This window comes from Parus major, chromosome 1 (genome assembly GCF_001522545.3).
Source record: "Parus major isolate Abel chromosome 1, Parus_major1.1, whole genome shotgun sequence".
In the NCBI taxonomy this organism is placed as follows: domain Eukaryota; kingdom Metazoa; phylum Chordata; class Aves; order Passeriformes; family Paridae; genus Parus; species Parus major.
In genome coordinates this window covers 101,180,619-101,198,863 of record NC_031768.1, presented here as the reverse complement: position 1 = coordinate 101,198,863, position 18,245 = coordinate 101,180,619, and the positions used below count along the sequence as shown (strand labels likewise).

The 18,245-nt window shown below is 39.5% G+C and overlaps 1 protein-coding gene across 4 annotated transcripts in view; it reads left to right on the top strand.

The window, feature by feature from the left end:
* The window catches only part of APP (amyloid beta precursor protein), a 227,524-nt gene that overhangs the window by 104,534 nt on the left and 104,745 nt on the right, over positions 1 to 18,245 (top strand). For all 4 annotated transcript variants that reach the window (XM_015622098.1, XM_019006115.1, XM_015622088.3 and 1 more), the window contains exons 4-5: positions 10,323 to 10,435; positions 11,531 to 11,724. In XM_015622098.1, coding sequence (XP_015477584.1) covers positions 10,323 to 10,435; positions 11,531 to 11,724 — 307 coding nt within the window. The remainder of the gene's footprint in view (positions 1 to 10,322; positions 10,436 to 11,530; positions 11,725 to 18,245) is intronic.

Genomic DNA, 18,245 nt, shown 5'->3' with positions numbered 1-18,245 from the left:
TGGTACTGATGCCTTGAACTTCCCTTTTTTCCATCTGTCTCTCTGCCATAGAATTTCCTTATTCTCTCAAGATTTCTGTTTTTTACATGACAAGTGTAGCTGAGCAGGAAACAGGATAAAATAGCATCTTTGGGGAACTCATTGATGTGGCCTTTCCTTTGTCAAAGCAGGGGTTTTTTCTAAGTACTGTGTCTTGATTTGAAACACAGGAGTCCGCTAAGGAAGGCAGAAGCCTCCCTTGAAATGGAAAAGGTAAACCCCCTCTCTCTGAATTACTATAATTTTGAAATTAAGGGGCTCTCTGGGAAAGATATGGGAATAGGAATAACAGTTCTTTATTAGGAAAATTAAAATAAATTAAAATAAAAATGCAATAGTACCAAAAAAAACCAAAACAAAACACTGACTGAGTCAGGATACAACCTGACACCCTGTTGGTTTGGGTGTTGGTTAACAGTCCAGTTAAATGGTGTCTGCAGTTCTCGTGGAATGACAGATGTGGTTCTGTTGAAGCAGTGATCCTGTAGAAGGATGTTGTTTTCCTCTGAAGGTCCAGTGGTGGTGTAGATGGGTCTGATCTTCCTCTCGCAGTCCAGTGGAAAAAGGCTGCCTGTGGTGTTCCAAATCTGATTTTTATCCAGGTAGGAATGCTTGGCTTGTCTCCCTGGGTGGAACATCTCACAATGGGATGATGTAATTTTATCAGTCATGCTGTGAGACTCAATGGCCCGTTAACAGAAGAGATCCCCCTGGAGGGAAGATGGGTTGTGGAAGAGATAAAGAACACTGCCCCACCTGGTTTTAACAGCTGGCCCATTAACAGAGGATATCCCTCCTCCCCACCCCAGCCCCTGAGTTAGGAGGGATGGTTTGTGGAAAAGATAAAGAACACAGCTCCACCTGGTTTCAACAGATGGTCATAGAATACATACTTCTGGTTACATCTTGCATTGCAACCTAAGATAGAAGGGAAGTGTTTGTTTTGCTGAACTGGAACAATCAACTTGACTCTTCTGTCTGATACAGCAAACTCGGATTTCTTTCTGAGCAAGAAGGGCTATGTTGCAATAAAGTACCTGAATATTTGTTTTGGCAGCTGTGGTCTGAAGCTTTGGCTAGGCACTGTATTTTAAAAACACTTTTTAACCATGACAGTCCAAATAAACTTCTTATATTAATAATTAAATCTTATGTACAGAATCACAGGCTGGTTGAGGTTAAAAGGGACTACAGTGGATCCTCTGGTCCTACCTCCCTGATCAGGCATGATTATGTCAAAGCACATTGTATAGGATTGCATCCAGATGGTTCTAGAATATCTCTAATGAGGGAGATCCACATCCTCTCTGGGTGATCTGTTCCAATGCCTGGTCACTGCACAGGAAAGAAACTCAGGTGGAACTTCCTGTACATCCATTTCTTCCTATTGCATCTTTTCTGGGCACCACTGAGCAGATCCTGATCCATGCCTGATCCATCCCTCCCTGCAGGCATTGACAGACACTGATGAAGTCCCTTCTCAGTCATCTCCTCACGAGGCTGAAGAGTCACAGCTCCCTCAGCCTTTCCTCATAAGGAAGATGCTCTAGTCCCTTCATCATCTTTATAAACTTTAATATGTCAAGTTTTTCATGGTAGCAGTTTGACTTCAAAACCAAATCAAGGCTTCTTGCTGTCCTGTTGGGTCAGTCTTGGCCTGACTGTGAGTTTTTTGGGAAGGTGTCTCCTCTGCTGAGGTGACTTTTAAGAGGAGCATTGATAGACAAGTTCAGCTTCCTGGCCAGTTAGGGCAGAGGCACTTAGGGGAAGAGGCAGCACCACCTGTAGATGTTGTAAACACATTTTGTGTCTGTTTCCACTTTTAATTATTAACACATCTAGAGGCTTATCTGCAATGCTGCCTAGCTGCTGATGTCAGAGGCACAGCATAATGCAAATTTTCATCTGCCCTTTTGAAAGTTTTTGCACCTGATTTGCTAACCTGTTATTTAAAGGTCTCTGCTTCCCTGTGTTGTGTGTAACTTGTCCAAATGGAATTTGAGTTCTCCTGAGCAGTGCTCATTTCAGCTAACTTAATGTTTTCTTTGTGTGGGAGTTAATAAGATACATTTCAGCTCATATATACATTGTCAAATATGTATATAAAAATATGCAATACACAGACTTTCATTAATATCATTCTCATGTTGTCTTACACATTTGAGATAGATGCTTTGCCATTACATTCTTTTCAGTGTTGGTTCAACTATACACTTTGGACTAGGGGCAGAAATCTGTAAAGGATTTCATTATAAAAGTGAGCTTTTAGATATATTACAAAATGCTCCACTTCAGTGGTTAATCTTGATGTATTCCATCTTATTTGGTCATCCTTACTGTAGGCCTACAATATGATATATTTTGTGTTCTTGTAGAGTTTCATGTATTCTTTATTGTTACTCACCTTAGTCTAAAATCTATTTACTCTCTCAATTATTTTTTATCTGTTGATGTGATACAAAATATGTGAATTAAAAAAAAAATCTTCATTATGGTACTGGGGATTAGAGTAAGACACTATGCAGTGTTTTTGAGCATAAAGTCCATGCAAATAGGAAATATTATTGTATATAACTCAGTATTTGTATGGAGCATATTCTTGATATTATTCCTTAAGGGCAGGATTCAATTCTCAACAGAATATGACCTTACATGTTAATTCTGACTTGGCTTCTGTTCATAATGACTCATTTACAACAAAGGAAAAAATATGAAACAGGTTGGAATTAATCACTTGATAAAAATATGAATGTCTTCTACCAGCTCTCGGTAACTACCATTGTGTTCACTGAGTTAATTCTTACAATGAGAACTGGGGAGGAGCAATTTTGTTATAAAGAGGGTGAGATTTTTTTGTTGGTAGTAAAATTTATATTAAATGTTTATGTGGCATTGCACATTTACAAAAATTGTTGACTTTCACTGAATGCAGGAAGTATATTACACTGACTTCTGTATTATTGGACGTGCTCATGAGAGGGTTGGTGACAACCCAGAGCTTTTGTTTCTTAGTTATTCAGAGGAATTCAGTCCCATCATTAGTTATAACTTTCACATCCTACCCTCAAAGATAGGCGAGTTGGAGTCCTGGTGAACAGAGTCCTGTCCCATTTCCTCTCTTGGTGTGTTTAATGATAGAAGCCAGAAATTGTATTTGTATTGTGCTTCTTTTAGAAACTACTTTTTAATATCTGGAGTGGGTCCAAAAATTTGCATACCCAATGAGGCAGGTAATTAAACTAATGTACTGTCTTCCTCATTAGGCAGCCTGTCTTCTCCTCATTGATAGAATACACTAAACAAAACCAGTGCTGAAAAGAAGCCCTGAGCTGTGGTGTTTTTACTTCCAGGCAGAGTAAGGCCATGAGTAGAGTACAGCCAGAAGCCATTACCCATAGAGCTCCACAGCACAGTTTTTCACCCAAGTAGGACTGTATCCATGAAAACCATAACATTCCAGCTTGGATACAAAGATGTTGCAAGAGGGAGATGGTGTTGCATACCTTGCTAAAGTTAAGGTGGATGGTATTTACTGCTCTGTTCTTAGTCACCAATTTTGCTGTTCCATCCTAGAAGGCAAGTTAGGTTGATTAAGCACAATTTACCATTGTTAGATCTGTTTTGGCTATTGATAATCATTATCATCTCCATGTGCTCAGAAATGGTTTTCACTAGGACTTGGATGATGATTTTCCCAGAAAATGAAGTGAGACAGACTGGCCTGTAATTCCCCAAAGCATTGTTCTTGTAATGTGGTTGCAGCTTCTGCATTTTCCAGATGTCAGGAAAAGCTATCTCAGACTCTGTATCTTAGAATATGTAACTCAGTCAGGTTTTGCTTTACACCTTGTATTTTAGTCTGGTTTATAAATTAGAGGACTTAAAACTTCTAACCATGAAGGTGTTTTTTGGTAAACCAGTATATGGTAGCCACAGGCAAGTTTCAAGAAGTTCTCTATTGCCTTAATACTTAAAACCTGGCTTACTAACCATTTAGAACCGTCCTTGACATGAAGAAATGCCAGTGTTTATCAGCTGTCTATTGCTAATAATACTTTATTTCTAAAAAGTGTTAGTGGCTGAATGCTGATTGTAACATTGCATTCAGTCTGTGTGGCTACTGCTTTTATCTTCTTTAAGTAACATGTGCAAATAGTCTCTTCTCTTTCTCCCATGCTGCCCCAACCCAGCTGCCTCCTGGCCGAGCTGACAGACCACACTGCCATCCTTCCTACCAGATGGGTAAAGGCTTTGCTTAGTGTAGAACAAAGTAATGTTTTCCAGGTAATTGTTAATTTCATAGCTCGTAAACTTTGCAAAGCCTTAAAGCAGTTTCTTGTTTTGCCATGTGACTGGTAATATGGCATAGTCTTTCTCCCATGAGTTGTAACAATTTCAGTGAAAGTTTGGTCAGGATTCAGCAGTGCTACAGGAAGTGATTGCTTAGAGTGTTAATAATCAACAAAGTACATCTGCAAAGTTGATCTTCAGCTGCTGTTTAGCTAGTTATTTATTTCAAATGCTGCTTATAGCGTTACTTGTTCATTTATGATAGCCTTTGCACAAGATGGTATTGCAGAAACATTTACTGCCCAAACTGGATTTTGTACTAATTTCTGCTCTTTGTCAGAAGAGAGAGGAGGAGAGAAACAACTGGAATAAAATATTAATGAAGTAGAAGGAATACAAATTTTTATTTAAAAACAAGCCATATGAAGGTGTTTGGGAAGAGGGAACAGGGGAACAGAAATTAAATCTTGCTGAAGTAAATATGTCCTTGTTTAAAATGTGAATTGAAATTGAAGCAATTTGAAATGGCTTTTGATGACCAGACCTTAAATGTCTGTAGTATTTTCATTCTTTCCACCTATCTATGGTCAATTCTCCCTCTAGACATCAATGACTAGCAGGCTCTTCTCTAGTCTTACTCCTAATACCAGATGCTCTACTCCAATTACCAAGAATTGCCCATGAGAAGCATCTCATCATATAATAATGCAAAGCACAGCAGGATTACTCATCCCAGTTGTACTGAATTATTCCCAAGCATTTTTTTTTATGCCATCTTTCTGTTTGATTGGTGTCAATAGCAAGTCACTGGTATGAATACATAAGGTATTAAAGAATTCATTAATCCAAATTGCTTCTCACTGGATGTTGCTGCCATTTCAGAGCCCATTTTCCAAGTACATATTACATAGTGAAGTGCATTAAGTATCCCTTCAGACAGAGGATACTTATTTTAAATACTAAATTTTAAAATGGTTGGAGATTTGCATTTTGCAGGTCTTGCTGCAAAACATGTCTCCTGCCTGCTGTGAAGAGGGGAAGCAGGAACGCTGGCAGCTGGTGTGCAACTCTTTGTGCAGCTTGGCAGTAGTGGAATGTGATCTTAATAAGCCAGTGTTAAAATTTGTGCACTTGGTAGCATTTATGAAGCCTAATATATTTTGAAATTCAGACACAATTTAAGCTTGTGAAAACCTGAAGGCAGTTGGAGGGGGAAAAACATTCATAAATACAAGACTCCTGAAGGTTTGGAATGTATTTGCTCTTTAGAAATACTACTAAGTTTTATTTAGTGTTTATGTTTAAATATAAGGAAGGGCACTGAAATGGGACCTACAGTATCAGTCACCTTTATCAAGTCATGGTATACAGTTATGTTAATAATTTCTGTAAAGGTTCTTAGCAGAGTTTTTATTTTTTAAAGGCTGCTGTCTTAGTTCAGTCTTGACATTTGTGAAAACCAGCTTCATTAAAAACTCAGTGTACAGAGAAGAGTGCCTTGAATAACTCAATTCCTTTCCTACTGTAGTTAGCATGTGTGAGTAGGCTCTTCTGTTTCCACCTAACTTGAATCCTGCCATGCTCTGCTATTTATTGTCCTTCCTGACAGAGCTGTACAAGTACATGAGTACAGGGAATAAAGGGAATCTCAGTAAAGTTGTAAGACTACAACATAAGAGGCAATTAATATTTTGAGATGCAAAATGAATCAGAAAAAAAATTAAAGTGTACTTTATGTAAGAAAAGCCTGAAAATTATGAAGAAAATGTGTTTCTGCAAAATAATTCACACCACCTGAGGCTTTTTCTTAGTATCTGTGATTTTTTTAATTAACAGTACCTCCACACTAGACTGATGATGCTGGCATTAAGACTTTCATTGTTGCACATATGCGGAGCTCAGGACTTCTGAACAACAAACCAATATAATTACACAGAAGCCCTTTATTGTTTACATTATACACTTACTTATAGATTCTAAAACTATTGCACACACTGATCACACATTTCTTGATTGGTGCCTCTATTTTGTCCATGAATTCAGCACACACTTCTCAGGATATGATTTGCCAAAGTCCAGGTGTTTGACTGCTCCCTGTTATCTGGTTCTTGTGGTCTTGTTATTCTGTTTCTCAGCCTCTTCTTTCTTATTTTAGAACAATTTATGTCTCAGCAGCCTTGAGGAATTACAGAGGGTCTGATAAGAAATTGTACAGATGGTTTGGCTGGAGCACACTATGGCCCAAGTTGTTCAGATGCATTGCTACAATTCCCCCCTTTTTCTTCTTGCACCAGCCAAACTCTCTTTACTGTATTTTCTACCAAGTGGCTCACCAACTTTATTATGCATGGAATAATACAAAGCAATAAAGTAATGACTAATAGTAATAACAAAGTGCCCTTTACAATGTCTTGCACCCTATGTGTCACCCTAAGTACTTGACAGGGATGTATGCACTTCATTGTGGAAGGAAGAGAATTCTGCGTGTTTTGGAGGAGAAGAAATATTTATGAACATCTCAGGTTTTGTTTTTTATGACAGTTTTCAGGGACATGGAGGTTAAGATACTCTTTTCCCTCGCACTTGCTTTTCAGGCTGAGGTGGTCAGTGCTTTAAGGAACATTTCTGAGTTTCTTTCACTGTACCTTGCTGTACAAAGCTATACAGAGACAGGATGTTTTGCAAACAGAATGGCAGTGGCATGTAATGGCAGGGATATAACTGCATCTCTTAGGCAGTACTGTGTCAGCAGCCTCTGAGAGCACAGGTTTTTTTTTCGAGTAAAAGTGCTGTTATCCTTGAAGGTACCACTGTCCTATGTTCCTCATGGATATTTTTTTTTTCCTACTGGGTTGTGGCCAGAATTCTGCTCAGGGTTCTTGACAAAATCTTAGTTAATCTTCACAAAATGGTCTTATTAAGCCTTTCATATTTCAGAACTGTTTCTTAAGAGTTTTCTGGTACTGTTCTTTTTTCAAGCTTACTCCTTTATGTGAATTCTACGGACTTTTCTGTAGATCAAATAATTTCCAGTAGTTTTTTGGTTATTTTGTCCTCCCATTTGGGAGTGCAGTAATTCCCTCTGTTATTCTGTATGCAGGATCAAGCAGTCTTTTCTAACTTACCTTGGCTTTCAGCACCTTCCAACTTCTTATGGCTGGCTCTTTTTATAGCACTGCAGTAGACCTGTTTTAGCTAGACATGCTGCTGTCAGTTTAGGGTGGGACCTGGAATCTCAAAAAACCGACTTCCCTACTTGAGGAAACACCAAAACTTTCCACCAATTACTCTGCAGCAAGCATGGCATTCTTCACTTTATAATCTTTTTTACCACTGTCAGCAGCTATGCTTCAGTCACCAATGTGCTCAGCATCCCTCCAGAGCAGCTGAGCATGTTTTCTTACAGATGTGTCAGACAGAATTACTGCCATGTTGGAGTGAAAAGGAAAAAGTAGATCTAAGGAATCTGCTGGGTCTCTAGGAAAGAGAGGTGAAGAAGCATTAAGCAATTAATGTGTGGGAGGAGAATAAAAGGTTTTTACTTGGGCAGAATCACATAAGAGCTCAGTGACTGAGGCAGGGTGGAGTCAGGCTATCCAGACTTCATTATTCCTGCTGTTTTCTAACTCAAGAATTCCAATATTCCAATATAATTAGGCAGGATTATGTATTTGTGAGGGAAGGGGTTGTGTCTACAACGAACACTCTGTCATTTGTGGGAGAAGCATTGCAGACATAACCTGTGTGCCAAGGAATTGGAAGGGAGAGCAACTCAGTCCAAATATTTGTCCTCTTCCCAAGGTGAATTTTGCAGCCTACTTTTGGGCCTGTTTCCTGGTAAATAGTGTTTGAGAAGCAAACTCCTGATTTGTGGTGCAGGGCAAGCAAGTTTGCTAGTGTGAGTGGTGGGTACCTAGAGGAAGAAAAAGGAAGAGAAAGTCCCTCAGGGAGCTTTTTTTGAAGTGACCTTTGCTGCTGGTCACACTGATAACTTCTGGGGTGGTGTTTTTTGACACTGTAGGCCTTTTAGGAAGGTGATGTTTTTTAGGAGCAGGAATCCATGTGGCATGGTGCTAGAGTAATGGGCTTTAGCACTGCTCTTTCATGTTGCAAAATTTTTCCTCAAAGATTGGGGAGACAAGTAAAAAGCATGAGAGAAGTTAATGAACTTACAGTTTCAATAAACTGTTGAGGTGCTATGGACTTTTGAAGAATGTTTATTTCCTTTGTTTATAAAGATGCCAGTGTGTGTTGATGTGCATTTGAATCTTCTTGTATGTAAACACAAATATCTGTTGGTGGCATAATGCAACAAATCTGATCTTGTGTTTTATTTTGGAAATAAGACAATTACATCAGAAAATGCAGTCAGGCAACAAAATAGCAAAGTCAGCTGAAATTCCATTTATGTCTCTGATGGAAGGACTACAGAGGAAGGAGGAAGAACATTTAAGAAATAACCTTTTTTAATGTATGGTGTCCTATGAAAATGAAGACATAATAACCACCACAAATTAATTATTTGTATATTTCTTAATATATACTTAATTGATTAGTCCAGATAAATGTACTTTGATGGGTTGTACCTAAAGGACTTTAGCCCTTTCACTCTAGAGTTCTAATGTGTGGTACTTGGACTTGCCTTTGTTTTCTCCAGATGGCCAGAAACCCGTAAGCCAGCAGGGTCTGGTTTTGTCCAGCCCTTCCCTGCAAGAGTGGGTGAGATGCTACTGGAACACAAGTAGCTGTTACACTGTTGTGTTGGACAACCTGAGAGAATGTAGTGATTTATGAACTCATCAACAAATGGTGCCATCATGGTTTATTATTAAAGTACCTCTGCACAGATTTCCAGCTGTAATCAAAATACAAGAGATGCTAAAGAAGGCAGGAAAGTACTGTAAAATAGTTTTAAGGCAGACAGAGGTAGTGCTGGTGATGGTAATACCAATGCTTTGTGGTTGGTACAAATTTTGCAAGCTCCTCCATTCATGGTGTGGTCAGAGTTTACCCTGACTCTCTGGGGGGCCAGGAGCAAGGTGCTGGTAAGGACAAAGGGACAGCTTAGGGACAGGGAGGGTTTTAAGGGCAGTGCTGCTACCTTGGGAAGTGCTTATCCTGCTTAAGCATCACAGGCAGGGTGTTAAGGACCAGCCCAGTTTGATGCAAAGTTAGTATGTTGCTGTTTTGGAATTAAAAATAATATCGCAGTGGAATTTGGCAATCCCATCACCTGATAGTGGAAACACTGCTGTGAGCAGTGTTTATTTCTTAAGCATGTAAATTTTTGTTCTGCTGCTGAAGATGGAACAATCCCTTTGGTCAGTTACGTCCTTGGGGGAAAAAGGGCTCTTACCCACTTTGATCTGACCAGATATTCTGGTGATCAGGAATCATCTTGCCTCCTGGCTGATGAGCTCTACTTGCTTATCAACCTTCTGGGCTAACCCAAAATCATCTGGCTGATGAAATGAGGACGCAATGAAGAGGCTGCAGCAACAAAAAGTTGACTGTGTTGCTCTTACCACTGTATTAATGGAAGTATTCTCAAATGCTTTGAAACAAGGTGTTGGTGTCATTTGTTTTACATAGAATACCAAAGTATTTCAGAACACTTCATACCCTCTCCCTGCTGCTATTAAGATGCAAAAGGTAGTTGTCCCTCCCTGCCACCATAGTCCCCTTCCTGGAACTAGATCTGCCAAGTCCTGAATTCATGTTGCATCCCACATATCTGCAGTGGGTCCTTCAAGTTGTATTATGCTGAGGTTTTCATAAACAAATGCATCTGAGATGAAAGGCCAGAGCCTCTTTCCAATGGCAAGTTGGAAGAAGGTCATAATTGAAGCACCATCTAGAAACTGTTCCATTCTCTGCAAACCTGCCACGCATTCACAAAAGCTGCTAGGAGTAGCTAGAGGTTTAACACGATGAGATATCTGAAGCAAAATTAATATTTCTTGGGTGTTAATTTTTTTTCTTTTCCCTTCCAGTGGGTGAATTTGTGAGTGATGCCCTTCTGGTGCCAGACAAGTGCAAGTTCCTTCACCAGGAAAGAATGGATGTGTGTGAAACTCACCTGCATTGGCATACTGTTGCTAAAGAGGTACATTCATCATGTCTTAAAATGTCCTGCCTTGCCTCTTCAAAGCTGTGTAACTCTTCTGAGGATGACTTTAAATATAGCAGTGACAGGGAAAACAAATAGCAATATTTTCAAATGTGTGAGTGAATGGCATTTTGGATTTTTTTTATAAGGGAAGTCAGAGCACAATAGAATCCATGACTGCTTACCATTGACCTTTGAACATTGACCCTCTTTCATAGCACTATTTTTTCTTCACATTTCCTCACAAACTCTGTTTTCTACTTCCTCCATTTTCCTGTGTTAGCGCTGGAACTAAGTGCCTAGGATTTGCTTTGAATCATTTTCCCTGGTAGATATTATCCATTATTTATCATGGATATTGGTATGCCAATACCAATCAGGTATCAAATCAGGATAGATCAAACAGACCTCAGGGAGTGCACTATGTCAAATTCAGCAGAAAAGGAGAGCTGATCAAACTAGGACTAGCCAAAGACATTTTGCAGGCACAGAGTTTTTACAATTTAACAGTGCATTTCTGAAAATAGAAATAAACTTAGTGTTAAAATTGCTAATGTGCTTTGGACTTTTTTTCTTTATGTAGAGAGGTTTTATGAATAAAAACTGAGATGAGTTTCCAGGATTTCTGATTGCTTATTTTTTTGGAACCTTTTAGCTTGTACATTATTCCACCTTCGGGAGACAAAGTTTGAAATGTTATCAGCAGCTTTTCAAATTTTCAGTTCTTGTTTGAATTATACTTAAATGAAACATTTAAGGCACCAACCTTCACACAGGGAATTTCTAGTTCATTTTGACTACTTGCAAACTTGAAATGTCAACAGCCTGGAAGAACATCATCACTGTGCACCACTGAACTATTTTAATTTTTTCACCTGTCATACATCACTGTATCTTTGAGGTATAATTATGCCAAACTGACTGTTTTCAAACAAGGCTAGGAGTACTGTACTGGCAGAGATGTTAGACCCAACGCAGTGTGTTTCCACACTGCAGTATGCAGCCCCTTCATATTTTCTCAAGGTCTGGGACATTTTTTAGTCTTCCTCCATGCCAATATTGTTGCTGCTTTTTCTCCTCTCTTTTCTGCAGTCCTGTAGTGAGAAGAGCATGAATCTGCATGACTATGGCATGCTGTTGCCCTGTGGAATCGACAAGTTTCGTGGTGTGGAGTTTGTCTGCTGCCCACTGGCAGAGGAAAGCGACAATCTTGATTCAGCTGATGCTGAAGATGATGATTCAGATGTCTGGTGGGGAGGTGCAGATGCAGACTACGCAGATGGAAGGTACAGTGACTTTGTACCCTTCAACTTGTTATTAAAATGCCAAAAATCTGTCTGCCTAGGCATAGAAGAGTCTTTGCACCTTATACATGAACTTGCATCTTCTACAGTAGCTGAAAGCATCAGTGTTCTACTCTTTTTAGTTTTAGCTTTCTACAGAGAAGTTTATTGTTAAACACTTTTAAGGCACACTTTTTAGTGCATTTATAATTTCTTCAGTGAGAATTATTGCCATATTTATAACAAAAATGCTTAAATTCATAATTTTTGACAAATAAATGACAAATGGTGTACTCCTAAGATGTTTCATGTGGAGTCTGGGGTACTGCAGCAGATACCAGCCAGCATAACCAGTGGAAGTTTTGAAATGCTTTCATTCGTAATAGGCATTAGCTATGTGCTGTTATTGCTGTAAGAATATTTTTCTGCTGACAATTAGCTTCTAAATATGATCTAAAAGAAAATGTGTTTTATTATCTAGCCTGTGACAGATTTATTCATATGCTGCTGTTAGAAAGGAAGGTGGAGGTTTCCTTTGCAAGGCAGTGATGGGTAAGAAGATACCATCCCTGTCGTTACCCTTCCCATCCCCTCTGCACCTAGGCTAATTTGAAGCTGGATATGGGTTATAAGTATGTTGTAACACTCAGTGGTAGCTGAGTGATCTGGTTCTGTTAAAGCCTTCTCATATCACTCTCCTGAGCCTGTCAGACAGCAGTTGGAAGAGCAGAGTATCACATTGGGCTGGAGCTGATCTGGCTCTATCACTTCGGCCCGCTCCAGGAGTGGGTCACACCCCAGGAGCAGGATGACCCAAGGTGTTACTAGAGCACTCACTCTATGGCTTTTTGGCTGTCAGTCTGTGCTCTGAGGAGACAAGGACAAGAGGGAGGTCTTTTGCATGGGATAATAGAGGATTTATTGCTCTGGGGAATCTTGGGGGCAAAAGACAGAAAATGCGAGCGTGCAACAGCTGAAATATGGAGGTGTTCAAAGGGAGGGTACAAAGCATCAGCTAATCAGAGATATCCTGGGGAGGGTAAAAGGCAGGGTTCACAAAATCATCATCCAGTGAGGGAGGTAGGGGGGAAATTGGGTCACATGGACTAATCAAGTGTTGAAGTTTAGGGGATTTCTGAAGTGGAATTCCAAGCATGTGGTGGGCCTAAGACAGGATTGACAGGAGACTCAGGGTAGATTGACAGTGTGGGGTGGGAGGGTCTCATTTGGACCAAACCATCACCTTGGGCAATAACAGAACATACCATTGATGGAAAACACACTGCAACAGGAGGGTACTGTGTCATATCCTTGCAATTGGATGCGAACAACTTGCAAAGATGGCTTTCTTCATAAACTAAGATCAGTGTTCAAATTCTGTTTGTGCTCCCCAGGCTTTCAACACTTGATACCGTGCTAATGCAGTATTTCTACTTTTTTTTTATACAAATGATGCACAAAAAAGTCTAAGACTTGTCTGATTGCAAGTGGTTTCAAGGAGTACCCAGAAAATAAATGGGCATCAAATTATATGAATAATACAGAAAGTTATTATGTCTAAATTGTATTATGTTTGGACTTGTTAATAATCTAGATGGGAACAATTCAAAGAACAGTGCAGAGATGAAGGACAGAGTCCAAATTGCTGTAATTTGATGCAATGAGGTGGTGTTAAGACCTAAAATAATTAGAACCTATATCATGGTGGGCAACTAAATGTTTCCTGACAAAGCATTAGTAAGTGTTGCAAGGTAGAGTCCTTTGTGAATAATGGAATAAATTTAAAATAAATATTTCCCCATGGTAATTTCCAGTTTTCTGTCATAAGCAGTAGTGTATGATCAGACTGTTTGATACAGGAGCCTACATCAAAGAACTTTGCATATTTTATATTGATATCTTTGGGCTTTTTTCTGATTTGTACTTTTAACATCTGTCAGTGTCACTATTTATAACCATTTCAGTAGGATTTGTAAAGGTGCCTTTGGATTGTTGCTGTGTCATTCCTGTATATTTAATTTAGTTTTTTATTGGGTGTTTAAATGTTCTCTCATTTTAAGAAATGAATGCAGACTTTGTTCTAATTTAAATGTTTGGCTTTTTCATTATATATACATACATACATACATACATACATATATATATATATATATATATATATATATATGTATTTATATATGCAAGATAGATCTATCTTACCTATCTATTACATAGGTAACATATTTATTATATATATACGCACCTATATATAAAGCACATGTTATGCATATAAGATCAAAGATGCCAAAATTATTTTAAGTGAAATACCCCACAGGGGTATAGAGTACTTCTGTTTGCAAGACAGGTATCCACTTTATTTCTGTCTTTTTAGATTTGTCATTAAACATTTAATTTACTGTTGTAGCCCATTTTCTTCCTCATAAGGCAGTTTAATATTTAAAGAGATGAATTCAAGAATAATGTGATGAATTTTATATTCTCTAGGAACAGGAGCTGTAATTGCATTTCTATCCATTTCTGAAATTCCAGGCAAATACTGATTTGTTTTTTACCCTCCCCTCCCACAGAAGTGCTTGCAAAAGGAAAATGAAAGATCCTCCTATGGGGCACTTGTCCTTCATCTGCAGAACTAGCATTTGGTAGTTCTTTTTGACTGACTTACTGATGTTTCTTGCTGCCTCTTAAGCTTCCCAAGTACACTGGGAACAGCACAGTGTATTGGAGCCACAAATACTCTTGAACTTTAGTTATAGGAGCACTCTGTGCTGGGTTAGGAACTGGCTGGATGGCCCAGAGAGTGGTGGTGAACGGTGCTGCATCCAGCTGGTGACAGTCACCAGTGGTGTCCCTCAGGGGGCTGTGCTGGGGCCAGGTCTGTTCAATATTTTTTATTGACAACATGGATGAGGGTATTGATCTTTCATTAGTAAATTTCTGGGTGACACTAAACTGGGAGCGTGTCAATTCTGTTGGAAGGTAGGAGGGCTCTGCAGAGAGACCTGGAACGTTTAGATGAATGGGCAAAGTCCAGTGGGATGAAATTTAATAAGTCCAAGTGCCGAGTCCTGCATTTTGGCCACAAAATCCCCCTGCAACTTTACAGGCTGGGGATGGTGTGGCTGGACAGTGCCCAGGCAGAAAGGGACCTGGGGGCACTGGTGACAGCCGGCTGAACATGAACCAGCCCTGTGCCCTGGTGGCCAAGAAGGCCAATGGCCCCTAGCCTGGATCAGGATGTGGCCAGCAGGAGCAGGGAGGTCATTCTTCCCCTGCACTCAGCACTGGTGAGGCCACACCTTGAGTTCTGTGTCCAGTTCTGGCCCCTCAGTTTAGGAAGAACGTTGAGATGCTGGAGCATGTCCAGAGGAGGCAACGAGGCTGGTGAGGGGCTGGGAACACAAACCCTGTTAGGAATGGCTCAGGTTGTTTAGCCTGGAGAAAAGGAGACTCAGAGGTGATTCTCAGGTGAGGATCAGTCTCTTTCACCAGACAGCAACTGACAAAAGTGACAGAACGAGAGGACACAGCCTCAAGTTGCGCCAAGGGAAATTTAGGTTGGATGTTAGGAAAAAGTTCTTCACGGAAAGAGTAATAAAATACTGGAATGGTCTGCATGGGGAGGTGGTGGAGTCACCATCCCTGGACGTGTTTAAAAAAAGACTGGATGTGGCACTCGGTGCCATGGTTTAGTTGAGGTATTAGGGCATGGGCTGGACTTGATGATGTTGAAGGTCTCTTCCAACCTAGTCATTCTGTGATTCTGTGATTTTATATATATATATATATGTATATAATATTTTTTTTTACATGGCAGTACATGGTAATTCAAATTTTGTGTGTTTATATATTTATTCATATCTGAGCATATGTTTGTGTGGCTATCAGTACATATATGACTTAGTCCTAAACTGATTGTGAGGGAGAAAAGAAATGTAAGGTACAGGAACACTTTGCTAATGCTAAATTGACAATATTCTCTGCTATTAAAGCACCTCTGTTTGAAGTGCTTACTCAAGTCTACTTACATGGGTATCCAAGTCAAAGTGAAGGGGACATGTTTGAGGTGGAAGTGACAAGCCGAAAAGCCGATCTTGTTCCTCAAAACTATGACAGAGCAAATCTGCGTGATCTATTTTGAGATAACTTCATATCTCAAGCCATCAGGTCTAAATTTTAAAATATTTGCATTTATGATTCTGAATGTGTAGAGAAAAGCACATTGCAGCCATTCAGTTAATAAATGTCCTTTTTCAGATTGTTGTATTTTCACCCACAGCAGTTGTTCCTGATGCACTGTATTTTATTTTTTTTTTGCTTTGTCAAGGGTGTTTTCTTCTACACAGGGGGAAGAAAAGCTCAGCTGCATGTTGTAGCCACACTATGAGAGGGCATGTGGAGGCAGCTTGGGCTGCAGCACCTCATAGTTGGGTGTCCTTCCTACCCAATATCTGACCACCACCTGGGTCTGGATGGACAACTGTTTGACTTGCTTGTGGTGTGGCTTGTTGGCAGTACTTGGAGGAAGGTGGGAGGGTATATTTTGGTGAGATAGAGTATATATATATATATATACACCCATTTTATTCATAAGGCCAAGAGGCAGGATCCACGTATGCTTTTGAAAGTGTCTTGTCATGCTCATCCTGAAATAGTCTGCAACTCTGAAAAAGACAAAAATCACAAGCATTTTTAAGCAGTGGAGTTCCTTGTTGCTCTCCACACTTTTAATTAAAATTTACCTTGAAGTCTGCCTGAGGGACAGTCAGATGTAGGTGCTGAATTTCAGTACAACTGCAGACCTCTCCCTGCACAGCTGCAGCTCCCTCAAGTGACCTGCAAGCTCTGGCTGCCCTTGTGACTGACTCAGCACAGCCTGCTGGCCCTCCTGCCTATGTGTGGGAGCTAGCTGGAAGCTTTGGTGGCCTTGATGTCCAAAGCTGAACATGTTCAGGAGTGACAGCCAAGCTGGAAACTTCTGGTTTTTCTCTGTCTATATCTGTCTCATATCTGCCTCTCCTTATCTTCCTGTCAATGTATGTCAAACCTCCCAGGCTTTCCTTCCCACCAGGAAAGCAGTCTGCTATCATTTTCCTTCTTTCACAGCAGGGAATCCAAAGCACTGTAAGTCTCACTCTTGAGAGTTATATGGAAAGCTTTGGGACTAAAGTCCCATAGCCCAGGAGCAGAAGTTGGTTCCTTAATTCAAGTGTTTCTAGACCATTTAAATATATTTCCAGGGTCCAAAATAGGAGATGTCATTTCTCATTGTTTTTCTCTCAGTAGATTAGGCAAAATTAATTTTATCTGTTTGGTGAAAAAAGTATAAAATGCTGATGTAATGATGGGATAGTGTTGTAGATGTTGCATTTTGGGGAGCAGTGTATTTAATAATGGTATGATTTACAGTTTGTGAGAAACTTCTGCCAAGCAAAGTTTTATGGTTTGTTCATACTTTCCATTAGCATAGTTAATACAGTAGCTTTTATACTACTAAGTTAAAAGTATATTAAGTATAAATAATCCAAAAGAACACAGTCTATTTTGTGCTGATAATTAGCCATCTGTGAAATACAACTAAAACAAATTTGTGCTATATAGCATGATAGTCATGTTCTCTGATTTTGCAACCCTGTGCCAGACTGAGCTTAAGGATGAGCACTTACCTGTCAGATGCTAAAAAAAATATAATGTAGTTGAAATGATGTGTCTTCTTGACTTGATGAAGAGCTTTGTGGTTTTTGTCAGTAGTATCTGGAAAAAGTTAATTTTTTTCCTAATGGCCTCCTTCAATTATAATCCAAGAAATCCTGAAAGGTATTTAAAGCTGGTCAAATTTTGTAGTGGTGAAAGCAGCATTGTATATGTGCCTGTTAAGCTGAACAGCTTCCAGGTGACACCCTGTGCTTCTCTGGGCAAGAGGAGTGACAGGGCCCAGAAGATTTACTTTGCTTAATAATCTGTTATAAAATCTGCAGTAAACATGGAGGAAGTATATATTTGATTCCTTTTGCTTTCTGGCTCTTCTTACATATTCATCTATGACTTTGATGCTACAAGGATATCAACACACATGTTACCCAGTGTTTTCCCTTCAGAAACATCTGCAAGTCAACCTCAGCATCAAATTAGTTACTACCTAAATTCCCCAGAGTTCTGCCATTAAATCACACTGTCACAAAGTGAGGTTAAGTTGGTCTCAGTTGTACAGAGCCCTGACCATTTATAACAGCACACAGACTCCTCTCCCACTGTTGCCTTGCAGAAGGCAGGCAGACAGGCAGTTGGGCTATCTGCTATCTGCCTGTGGGAGAAGTTTGTGAAAAATGTCTTAAAGTCTAAAGAATGACACATAAGCAAGTCAATTTAATAGTATACAAGAATTTGCATAAGAATTTTAAAAGTCAAATTTATTTGGGTTAGTAATTTCACTTCACACTTCAGGAAAATTAAGAATTTTAATTTTCCTGAAGTAAAATTCAGGAAGTAAAATTCACACTTCAGGAAAATTAAGAATTTTAATTTTC